General features: G+C 37.6%; 2 protein-coding genes across 2 annotated transcripts; both read right to left on the reverse strand.

The window, feature by feature from the left end:
- Positions 1 to 540: 540 nt before the first annotated feature.
- On the reverse strand, positions 541 to 1,951 carry LOC107784616 (F-box only protein 8-like). The gene has a single exon (XM_016605773.2). The coding sequence runs from the start codon at positions 1,867 to 1,869 to the stop codon at positions 739 to 741; it is 1,131 nt and encodes a 376-aa protein (XP_016461259.1). The 5' UTR covers positions 1,870 to 1,951; the 3' UTR covers positions 541 to 738.
- Positions 1,952 to 3,764: 1,813 nt separating this feature from the next.
- LOC107784615 (putative F-box protein At3g16210) lies at positions 3,765 to 5,313 on the reverse strand. The gene has a single exon (XM_016605772.2). It carries the CDS (start codon positions 5,261 to 5,263, stop codon positions 4,136 to 4,138), a length of 1,128 nt encoding a protein of 375 aa, XP_016461258.1. The 5' UTR covers positions 5,264 to 5,313; the 3' UTR covers positions 3,765 to 4,135.
- Between the last annotated feature and the right edge of the window lie 7,354 nt (positions 5,314 to 12,667).

Genomic DNA, 12,667 nt, shown 5'->3' on the forward strand with positions numbered 1-12,667 from the left:
ACATTCTCATTTTCAATTGAAAAACTGCTTTTCACCAGTTTGAAAAATTTGAAAATGCATTTTCAAGTGAGATTGAAAAAAATATAACATTTTGATAACCAAACACTGTTTTTAAAAAAAAATTGAAAAAGTTCAAACGGGGTCTTAAACAATATGTGTAACAATAGATGCTTAGCCAATGTTCAATGCAGGCTGACTATAAAAATGTTTATTGATATTGGGAAGCACATCGTAGACACTGATGATTGAATCTGTGTATTTAATAGATACACGTGTTGTGTTTACATAAGCTTCCAATAATTATGTTTTTACAACCTGTATTTAAAAATAAGAAGTGGATCCATTTTTCTTTTGATCATGAAATTATGCAATAATCTAAATTATTGAGATCAATAAATTAAATTTGGTATAATAGTAAGAGCGCAACGTTATATGTGGGTTAGACATACATCACAAGTTCAGCACCATACAATTAGTTGCCGATAGTTACACCTAGAAACAATCATACAGTAAAAAGGACAGCCCGAAACACAAAGCATCTCATGTTCACATAGGGTCCCGAGAAGGGTCGTACCTTAAAGGGTGTGATGTAGACAATTTACATTAATACAAGTATAAGTGGCTGCTTCCACGATTATAACCCGTAATCTATAAATTACACGAAAATAACTTTATCGTTACTCCAAGACTTTCCTCCAGAAATAACCATACTCTAAATAAAGGTAAAACAAAGTAAGATTACAATTTTCCCAAGTTACTACTACTCAATTTCTTGATTGAAACTAAGCTCTTTTTGTAAACAAGAACTTGCAAAGGGTAGCCATTTTCCCATGATCCAATACACTTAATAATTTCTTGTGTTGTTGGATCAATCATAGCAAGATTTGAAGTTGTAGTTTCAACAAAAATCTCACCATTAACACCATATCCAATTGGTCTCTTAACAATCAAATTTGATTCAATAACCAATCTTTTAGTCCAAAATCCAAACTTTTCCATCACCCAAATCTCAATACATGTCTTGCCTTGAACAAGAAAATGAAAGAACATAGAAACAAAATCATCATATAATCCAAGTGTTCCTAAATTTGAATTGAACAAATTAGGAGTTTGAATCACTTGAAAAACCTCATTTGTCAAATCAAACGCAAGAATTTTACAATTTTGTTCGCCAGTAATACACTGAGTATGTTGTTGTTGTTCGCCGCTAATCATCTTCCAATAATAAAATCCATTCAAATATGTACCAAAATAAGACATAACTATATGACTACTCCAAAATGTATTATCCTCAAAATGTTTCCAAGAATTAGTACTTAGTGAATAAACTGAAATAACAGCTGATTTATTCCTTGCAAATGTTTCTTCTTTCCAATAATCCCTTATCCATACTACTTTATAATCTTTACTCAAAGGGTCAATTCCAAAACCAAAATGATGAGCATATGACCTAAAATAAGGATAAAAAGGTGAACTTGGTATTATTATTTTCTTGATTTCCTTTGTTGCTGGATTCCATATAGCCATTTCATTCATATCAAGATTGTACACAAAAAATAAGCCATTTAAAGGACCAATTATTGGCTTTAAAGATGTGGATTTATGTATATAAATATCTTGGAATAAAGGGTATTCATTATTTGAGAAAGATAATTGGTTTTTGTCTAAGAAATAGAGATGAATAAAAGGAATTGCATGATTTGTTTTGTGGCAAAAATGTTTGGTAATAAAAGTAGAAGTTTGGATTAGTATGTACCAATATTTGCAGACAGATTTGAGTTTCAGTAGAGATTTCACAGGCAATCTTGAGAATATTTCCATAATTATATCTTCTGGAATTTGATCAAAACTTTTAAAAGATCCCTCCATTTTGCTAGCTGCTTGAAAGTAAAGAGGAAATGAACTGCTTAAAGTCTTCTATATATGCTCCAACCCTGACCTTTTAAGAATTTAGCTCCCGTTTGGCTATAAAATTTCGGAGCTTTTTTTCAAATTTTATTTTTAAATATTTGTTTGTTTATAAAATTTAACTTTTTTTGGTAGATATTGAAAACAAAATTTTCAAATCCCAAAAACATCTCTAGAATAGTTTCTAAAGTTTTTAAACTTTTGTACTCATAAAATTTCAAATTCTTTTCAAGTAAAATGCATGTACAAACACGACTTCAACTTTCAAAAATTATTTTTCATCTCATCTTCAAAAACTTATTTTTTTTAGGTTCAACCAAATCTATGTCCAAACGATAGCTTTGTCACCCTAGATGTTTACATCATTAATCCGATAAATACATAACATGTGTCATTTACATACTCTCTTATTATTTAATTAGGGGCGTATCAAATACTTCGGCATTTGTGCCGAGAGTCTATTGGAAATAGTCTTTCTACGTTTACAAGGTGAGGATAATGTCCGCGAATACACTACCATCCTCAGAACTCATTTGTAGGATTTCACTGGGTTTTTGCTGTTGTATCTAGTGCTTCGGGACTAAGTTCATTTTAACCCAATATTTTTGACGTAAAGTATGGATTTATATTTGAAAATCGACTAAATTTTTCAGTAAAGATTATATGTGAATTATAATTTTAAAAGTACAATGAGTTCGGTGCTAAAAACTACTGTAATATTAATGTAGTTGATATCTTTTTCGGGCCCATCCCACGCCCCCCATCTCCCAACTACCAAAAGATCAAGACACGTGCCTTTGTTAATTATATAGAAAAATAAGAAGAACAATAATTGTGAATAACTTTGTATTTCAGTCACGAAAACATTTAAATATCATTAAAAAAATTATTCAATGATTTGACATAATGAATATTATTTCGCAAGATGACTTTGAAAGTTAAAATGTATGTGTTGTGTTTACATAAGAAGAGGATCCCTTTTTCTTTTGATTATGATACATGCAATAATCTAAATATATGATTAATTTATTGTTAAAAAATTGCCCCATATGTTAAGATTTTTTCTGACAAGTTAAACTTATTGGGAAAAAAAGGACCATATCATTAATACAAATTTGTCGTTGCTCCACTTATTTTATTTACAGCCTAAATCCAAGAATCAAGATAAACATCAATAATTTTGTGTGCTTTTATGTCCGAAGAAGAATCGAACCACAAAGATTTATTATACACAGTATGTAAGATATTGTTTTTACGGCTCAAACTCGTAATTTTCTGATCACATGACAACAACTTTACTTATTGCGCCAAGGTTCTCTTAAAAAGTTAAAAAAGAATTTAAAAGACTACAAATATTTTGAACAAAATCCTACTTGCTGAAAGGATTTGCAACTTGTGTCATTATGTTAGAGGTATTCAAGTTTTTTGTTTCATTAGTTTTCCCACTCCTATTTTTTACCTTAATTTTTACCATTTGGTTAATGGTGTGAAAACGAAAAGTTTTACTGTTAAAGGTGAAAAGGTGAAAGTAAAGGCGATAAAATGCTAATACTCCAACATACGAGGAAATATATGAAAATTTATCCTAATTGAATAGAAGAAATTATTAGGATAGTTGTAGGAAGCAGTGGCGAAGCCAGGAAATTCAACAAAGGTGTTCAAACCTTTGCCAGTGAGCGATGTAAGAGTATTCAAAGTTTATTTTTAATCAATAACAAATAATATTTTACCTTATACGGAGTATAATTTTCCGGCGAAGGATGATCACTTGACCACCCTTGCTTGCACGTAGCTTCGCCCATGGTAGGAAGCATACATAACATGTTTTCCTTTACTAACTAATCAAAACTATTGAGATCAATAATTTAAATTTGATATAGTAGCAAGAGCGCAGCGATTATATGTGAGTTACACGTACATTAAAAATTGAGCACCATATAATTAGTTATCGATAATTACACCTAGAAACAACCATACAGTAACACGGATAGTGCGAAAGCACAAGGCATCCCGCGTTCACACAGGATCCCGAGAAGGGTCGCACTCAAGGGGTGTGATGTAGATAGTCTATTCTAATGCAACTATTAGTGGTTGCTTCCACACTCGAACCCGTGACTTATAGGTGATATAGAGACAGCTTTACCGTTACTTCAAGACTCCCCTTCAGAAACAACCATACAATAAATAGAGGTAAAACAAAATAAGATTACAAGAAAATACCAGAAGTTTATATTTTTCCCAAGTCACCACTACTCAATTTCTTGATTGAAACTAAGCTGTTTTTGTAAACAAGAACTTGCAAAGGGTAGCCATTTTCCCATGGTCCAGTGCACTTAATAATTTCTTGTGTTGTTGGATCAATCATAGCAAGATTTGAAGTTGTAGTTTCAAGAAAAATCTCACCATTAACCCCATATCCAATTGGTCTCTTAACAATAAAATGGGATTCAATAACCAATCTTTTAGTCCAAAATCCCAACTTTTCCATTACCCAAATCTCAATACATGTCTTGCCTTGAACAAGAAAATGAAAGAACATAGAAACAAAACCATCATATAAACCAAGTGTTCCAAAATTTGAATTGAACAAATTAGGAGTTTGAATCACTTGAAAAACCTCATTTGTCAAATCAAATGCAAGAATTTCACAGTTTTGTCGGCCGTTAATACACTGAGTATGTTGTTGTTCGCTGTTAATCATCTTCCAGTAATAAAATCCATCTAAATATGTACCAAAATAAGACATAACTATATGACTACTCCAAAATGTGTTATCCTCAAAATGTTTCCAAGAATCAGTACTTAGTGTGTAAACTGAAACAACAGCTGATTTACTTCTTGTAAATGTTTCTTCTTTCCAATAATCTCTTATCCATACAACTTTATAATCTTTACTCAAAGGGTCAATTCCAAATCCAAAATGATGAGCATATGACCTAAAATAAGGATAAAAAGATGGACTTGGTATTATTATATTCTTGATTTCCTTTGTTGCTGGATTCCATATAGCCATTTCATTCATATCAAGATTGTAGACAAAAAATAAGCCATTTAAGGGGCCAATTACTGGCTTTAAAGATGTGGATTTATGAATATAAAGATCTTGGAATAAAGGGTATTCATTAGTTGAGAGAGATAATTGTTTTTTGTCTAAGAAATAGAGATGAATAAAAGGAATTGCATGATTGGTTTTGTGGCAAAAATGTTTGGTAATAAAAGTAGGAGTTTGAATTAGTATGTACCAGTATTTGCAAACAGATTTGAGTTTCAATAGAGATTTCACAGGCAATCTTGAGAATATTTCCATGATTATATCTTCTGGAAGTTGATCAAAATTTGTAAAAGATCCCTCCATTTTGCTAGCTGCTTGCAAGTAAAGAGAAAATGATTTGTCTAATTGTGACCTCACAGTTGCTTAAAGTCTTCTATATATGCTCTAATCCTGACCTTTAAATTGGAGTTTTTATTTCAAATTTTATTTTCAAATATATGTTTGTTTATAGATTTTAACTTCTTTTTTTTGCAGATTGAAAACAAAAATTTTAAATCCCCAAAACAGCTCTAGAATAGTTTTTGTTATTTTGTATTCACAAAATTTTAAATTCTTTTCAAGTGAAATGCATGTCTAAACACAATTTCAACTTTCAAAAATTATTTTTCATCTTATCTTAAAAAATTTATTTTTCAAGTTTCAACCAAATCTATGTTCAAACGCTTGCTTAGTCTCCCCGGATGTTTACTTCATTAATCCGATAAATACGTAACATGTGTCATTTACATACTCTCTTATTACTTAATTAGGGACGGATCCATGTTTCGACATCTGAGCCGAGGGTCTATGAAAAACAGTCTATCTATCTTTACAAAGGTGAGGGTAAGGTCTACGTACACTCTACCCTTCCCAGATCATATTTATGAAATTTCACTGAGTTTGTTGTTATTGTATCCAGTGTTTCGGCCCTAGATTCATCCGAACCTAGTATTTCTGACATGAAGTATAAATTTTAATTTGAAAATCTACAAAATTATTTAGTAAATATTTACATGTGAATCATAATTTTAAAAGCACACCGAGTTCGATATTACGAACCATAATATTAATTTAGTTGATATAATAAACACTAAAGGTTTTTTTTGGGGCCCATCCCACGCCCCCATCTCCCAACTACCAAAAAAAATCAAGAAACATGCCTTTGTTATACAACGAATTTAGGTTGCAATCTATGTCAAGTTGAGAAAACATTATATACGCCAGGATGCAAATAGAAAAATAAGTAGAAAAATACTTGTGAATACCTTTGTATTTCAGTCACGAAAACATTTGAATATCATTAAAAAATATTCAATGATTTGATATAATGAATTTTATTCCGCAAGATGCATTTGAAAGTCAAAATGTATGTGCGGTAATCTGTGATGTCCCAAAAGGTCATTTTATGTTTTAGAACTTAAATCTGCGCTCTTAAACTTTAAAAATCTCATTTTTACCTTCCTCGATTTACGTGCGCAATCCAGGCATATTTCCGGAAAACTTTTATGTTGAAAATTGATGAAAATAAGAATTTTTACCTTAAAGGTTGATTTTAGTTAACTTTGGTCAATATTTTTGGTAAACGGTCCTGGATTCATATTTTGACGGTCCCAGTGGGTCCGTATTGAATTATGGGACATAGGCGTACGCCTGGAATCGAATTCGGAGGTCCCTAGCTCGAGTTATGAATTTTTTTATGAAAATTAAATTTTTGAAAATTAATTATTTTTAAGAATTGGTTAATGTTTGGCCTTGTTAATACCGGATCGGTATTTTAGTTCCGGATCTCGGTATAGGTCCAATATAATATTTAAGACTTGTCTGTGAAATTTGGTGAGAAACGGAATTGGTTTGACGTGATTCGGACGTCCAGTTGAGAAGTTAGACATTTTAAAGTGTTCTTGAGAATTTCATTTGATTTGGTGCTAAATTCGTAGTTCTAGGTATTATTTTGGCAATTTGATCGCGCGAGCAAGTTCGTATGATGTTTTTAGACTTGTGTGCATGTTTGGTTTGGAGCCCCGAGGGCTCGGGCGAGTTTCAGATAGGCCACGGGATGTTTTGGACTTTGGAAAATCTGATTTTCTGCAGATTCTGGTGTTCTAGCATGTCCTTCTTCGCGTTTGCGAAGGTCCTCTCGCGAACGCAAAGAGTAAACTGATGAGATCGGAATTTTCTTCTTTGCGAACGCGAAGGCTTGGTCGCAAATGCGAAGCGATGGAGGCACTACCCTCCGCGAACGCGACAAGCTCATCGCGAACGCGTAGTGTTAGGCACTTAGGGGGAGTCAGCCTTTCCTTCATCGTAAACGCGAGGAATGTCTCGCGAACGCGAAGGCCGGGGGGTAGCCTACGCGAATGCGAATACTGACTCACGAACGTGAAGGCTTGGCAGCCAATGCTCTTCGCAAACGTGACAGTGGCCTCGCGAACGCGATGCACACTGTCGCCTAGCACTTAACATAATCCAAACACGGGATTTAGCCCAAAAAAATTATTTCTCAAAAACCAAACGGTGAGAGGCGATTTTCAAGAGTCATTTTCTTCCCCAAAGTGTTGGTAATTGATTCTAAACTATTTTCTTTCAATTACCCATTACATTTCATGAATTATCAACCTAAAATCTAGAATTTTCATGTTAGAATTTGGGGTTTGGGTAGAAACTAGAGATTTCGAAAATTTGGGGATTTAGACCTCAATTTGAGGTCGGATTCCAAAACTAATTATATACCCGGGCTCGGGGGTGAATGGGTAAATGAATTTTGGTCTGAACCTCGGGTTTTGACCAAGCGAGCCCGGGGTCGATTTTCGACTTTTTGGAGAAAAATTTGGGGAATTTAATTTATGCAATATAATTAATTCTTTTAGCAATATTTGATATTGTTGAGTCATTTTTAAATAGATACGAGTGGTTTGGAAGCGAATTCTAGAAGAAAAGTTGTGATTGAGAATTAAGTGGCCTTCGGAGCGAGGTAAGTGTTGTGTCTAACCCTGACTTGAGGGAATTAGGAACCTTTGACTATTTATTATGTGAAATTCATGTGAGCGACGTATATGTGAGGTGACGAGTACTTATGCGCCGCCAATTTACCTATTTTCCATGTTTCTTCCATTTTTCTTATATTGTCTCTTTCATATGCCTAATTGCTACGTATTTATACTAGTGTTATTAAATTGATCGTTCTTATCATGTTTACGGATTTTCTGGTGATAATTGAGAATTTATTTCAAAGTTGAGATTGATATTATAGAGTCAAATGTTGAAGTAAGGCTTGTACTTGTTATTCTATCTCCCTGTTGTTATTTATGCATTGCATTATGGTAAGGGAGAGTGTTAATGCACGAAGGGTGATGTCGTGCCATATTGTGAGTGTTAATGCACGAAGAGTGATGTCGTGCCATATTGTGAGTGTTAATGCACGAAGGGTAATGCCGTACCATGATGTGAGAGTTAATGCACGAAAGGTGATGTCGTGCCGTTTCTATTGATTTATGGTGAGATTGAGAGTAAAAGCACGAAGGGTGATGTCGTACATTTTTCTTTTACTGTACTCGTGTTCCTGTTGATTCATAATATATTGGTTGTTCCAGTTATCATTCTGCATTAGTTCTTTATCTTGTATTTCCCCCCAGCATGTTTTCCCCTCCTGATATCTCATGTCTAATTTTTCATTAATGTTATTTGTATATACATTATTAAACTGTACAAGTTGATTTGTAGGTGCCTTGCCTTAGCTTCGTCACTACTTCGTCGAGGTTAGGCTCGACACTTACCAGTACATGGTGTCGGTTGTACTGATACTACACTATGCACTTTCTGTGCAGATTTTGGTACTGGCTCGGGTTGATCGAGATTTTGCTATTGGACCGCTATCCGGAGACTCAAGGTAGATTTGTCGGCGTTCACAGACCTTGAAGTCTCCGTCTATATTTTATGTTCTACTATTTTTTCTATTCAGATAGTTGTATTTCTTTCAGACTGTAGTAAATTCTAAAATGCTCGTGAATTGTGACTCCAGATCCGGGTAGTAGTAATTAATACAGTTTTTATATTATTTCACACTTATTATATTTCATCTTAGCTAATTATTATTATTTACTGAATGGAAATAAGGATTTGGTTTAATGATTCTCTAACGTTGGCTTGCCTAGCAAGTGAAATGTTAGGCGCCATCACGGTCCCGACGGTAGGATTTCTAGGTCGTGACAAGTTGGTATCAGAGCACTAGGTTGCCTAGGTCTCACGATTCACGAGCAAGCTTAGTAGAGTTTGGAGGATCGGTATGGAGACATATGTGCTTATCTTCCAGAGGCTATGAAGTTTAGGCACAAATTTCACTTTTATTCTCCTTTGTCGTGCGATGTTATTTTTTCAATACTAATTGAACTCTTCTACTTTTATTCTCTCGCAGATGGCGAGAACACGTACCACTTCTTCAGATGAGCAGCAGCCAGAGCCTCCAGTGGTAGCTCCTACGCGGGGCAGAGGTCAAGGCCGAGGCAGGGGCAGAGAACAGCCCAGAGCCCGAGCAGCAGCCCTAGCAGTGGGGCCTCAGATAGAGCTTGACGAGAAGGTTCCAGCCCAGGCTGTTCCTGCCAGACCAGCTTAAGTTTCGGAGGGGTTCATTGCCACCCCAGTACTTCAGGACGCTTTGGTCCGTTTGGTGGGCCTTATAGAGAGTGTGGCCCAGACTGGCGCATTTCCCATGGCACCAGCCGTCTCTAAGGCTGGAGGAGGGGCCAAGACTCCCACTACTCCCGCTTTGGAGCAGATAGCTCCCCAGTATCAGGCTCCAACAACTCATCGAGTCAGAGTAGTTCAACCGGTTGTTGCGCTACAGACCGGTGATGGGTTAGCTATGTCTTCTGAGGCTTTATGGAGGTTGGACAGGTTTACCAAGATCTTCCTCGTTCACTTCAGTGGTGCTCTTTCAGAGGATCCCCAGGAGTATCTTGACAGCTGTTACGAGGTTCTACGGAACATGGGTATAGTGGAGACCAATGGGGTCGATTTTGCTGCATTTCAAATGATTGGTTCCACCAAGAAATAGTGGAGAGATTATTTGTTGAGCAGACCAGCTGCGTCACCTGCTCTTACTTGTGACCAGTTCTCTCAGCTCTTCATAGAGAAGTTTCTTCCTATCACATTGAGAGAGGAGTGTCGCCGTCAGTTTGAGCGTCTCCAGTAGGACAGTATGACTATTACTCAGTATGAGACCCGTTTCGTGGATTTGGCCCGTCATGCTATTCTTATGCTTCCCAACGAGAGAGAGAGAGAGAGAGAGCGGGTGAAGAGGTTTATTGACGGACATGCTCATCCTATCAGATTGCAGATGGCTAAGGAGACTCAGAGTGAGATTTCTTTTCAGACGGCTGCTAATGTTGCCAGACGAGTTGAGATGGTTCTTTCTCAGGGAGGTCAGGGGTCTGACAAGAGACCTCGTTATTCTGGTGAGTTAAGCGGTGCCTCATCTAGAGGCATGGGTACTTTTGGTAGAGGCCATCCTCCCAGGTCGTTTTATTTAGCACTCCAGGCATCCCACGGTGCCTCAGGTGGTCGTGGCCCTTAAATGCATTATTCCAACCAGCTAGCCTACAATGCACCACCAACTCCTATTAGTGCACCTCCACTTCAGAGTTATCAGGGTGGTTTTTCAGGTCGACAGGGTCAGTTTCAGGGTCAGGAGTCACAGTAGCCGAGGTTATGTTATACTTATGGTGATCCGAGGCACATTGCTAGATTTTGACCTCGGGCAAAGGGCAGCTCACAACTTCAGAGTTCTCGTGCCATGGTTCCGGCACCAATTGCTGCACCACCTGCTCAGCCAACCAGAGGCAGGGGTCAGACAGCTAGAGGTAGAGGCCAGACTGTTAGAGGTGGAGGTCAGGCCGTTAGAGGTGGAGACCAGCCAGTTAAAGGCCGTCCCAGGGACGTAGTTCAGGGTGGTGGGGCCCAGCCCCGGTGTTATACTTTCCCAGTCAGGCCTGAGGCTGAGTCATCTGACGCTGTTATCACATGTACTGTTTCAGTTTGCAGTAGAGATGCTTCAGTTCTATTTGATCCGGGGTCTACTTACTCCTATGTGTCATCCTATTTTTCTTCATATTTGGTTGTGCCCCGTGATTCTTTGAGTGCTCCTGTGTATGTGTCCACGCCAGTGGGAGATGTATTGTTGTAGATCGTGTTTATCGTTCGTGTATGGTCACCATTGGGAGTCTTGAGACTCGTGTAGATCTTCTACTTCTCGAAATGGTTGATTTTGATATCATATTGGGTATGGATTGGCTGTCACCTTATTATGCTATATTAGATTGTCACACTAAGACGGTGACCTTAGCCTTGAAGGGGTTGCCTCGATTAGAGTGGAAAGGGACTCTTGGCCATTCTACCAGCAGAGTTATCTCTTATGTGAAAGCTCGACATATGGTCGAGAAGGGGTGTCTAGCTTATTTGGCTTATGTCCGCGATTCGAGTGCGGAGGTTCCTTCCATGGATTCAGTGCTAGTTATTCGTGAGTTTCCAGAGGTATTTCCTGCAGACCTGCCGGGAATGCCACCCGACAGGGACATTGATTTCTACATTGATTTGGCTCCGGGCACTCAGCCCATTTCCATTCCGCCATACCGCATGGCCCCGCTAGAGTTGAAAGAATTGAAGGAACAATTACAAGATTTGCTTGATAAGGGCTTCATTAGACCTAGTGTCTCGCCCTGGGGTGCACCTGTGTTGTTTTTGAAGAAGAAAGATGGATCGATGAGGATGTGTATAGATTATCGGCAGTTGAACAAAGTCACCATCAAGAACAAGTATCCATTGCCGAGGATTGATGATTTATTTGATCAGCTTCAGAGTGCCAAGGTGTTTTCGAAGATTGATTTGAGATATGGCTACCATCAGTTGAGGATTAGGGCATCCGATGTCCCTAAGACAGCTTTTCGGACTAGGTATAGGCATTATGAGTTTCTAGTTAAGTCATTTGGGCTGACAAATGCCCAACAACATTCATGGATTTGGTGAACCGGCTATTCAAGCCCTACTTAGATTCCTTTTTAATTGTGTTTATTGATGACATCTTGGTCTACTCCCACAGCCGAGAGGAGCACGAGCAGCACCTTCGGATTGTTCTTCAGACTCTGAGATACAGCCAGTTATATGCTAAGTTCTCAAAATTCGAGTTTTGGTTGAGTTCAGTTCCTTTCTTGGGTCACGTTGTATCAACAGAGGGTATTCAGGTGGATCCTAGGAAGATTGAGGCAGTTCAGAACTAGCCTAGACCCACATCAGCTACAGAGATCAGTAGTTTTCTGGGTTTGGCGGGCTACTACCGTCGATTTGTGGAGGGATTTTCATCCATAGCAGCCCCGTTGACCAGGTTGACCCAGAAGGGTACCCCGTTCAGGTGGTCAGACGAGTGTGAGGCGAGCTTCCAAAAGCTCAAGATAGCTTTGACTACGGCACCGGTATTGGTATTACCCACAGGTTCATGATCTTATACAGTATATTATGACGTATCTCGTATTGGTCTGGGTGCGGTATTGATGCAGGGTGGCAAGTTTATTGCATATGCTTCGCGGCAACTGAAGGTTCACGAGAAGAATTAACTTGTTCATGATCTAGAGCTGGTAGACATTGTTCACGCGCTGAAGATTTGGTGGCACTATCTTTATGGCGTGCCATGTGAGGTATTCACGGATCATCAGAGCTTGCAGTATTTGTTCAAGCAGAAGG

The sequence above is a fragment of the Nicotiana tabacum genome, chromosome 2 (assembly GCF_000715075.1).
Source record: "Nicotiana tabacum cultivar K326 chromosome 2, ASM71507v2, whole genome shotgun sequence".
In the NCBI taxonomy this organism is placed as follows: domain Eukaryota; kingdom Viridiplantae; phylum Streptophyta; class Magnoliopsida; order Solanales; family Solanaceae; genus Nicotiana; species Nicotiana tabacum.

Excerpts from the sequence above, each read along its gene's own strand:
- LOC107784616 (XM_016605773.2), bottom strand. The coding sequence starts at position 1,869 with ATGGAGGGATCTTTTAAAAGTTTTGATCAAATTCCAGAAGATATAATT.
- LOC107784615 (XM_016605772.2), bottom strand. The coding sequence starts at position 5,263 with ATGGAGGGATCTTTTACAAATTTTGATCAACTTCCAGAAGATATAATC.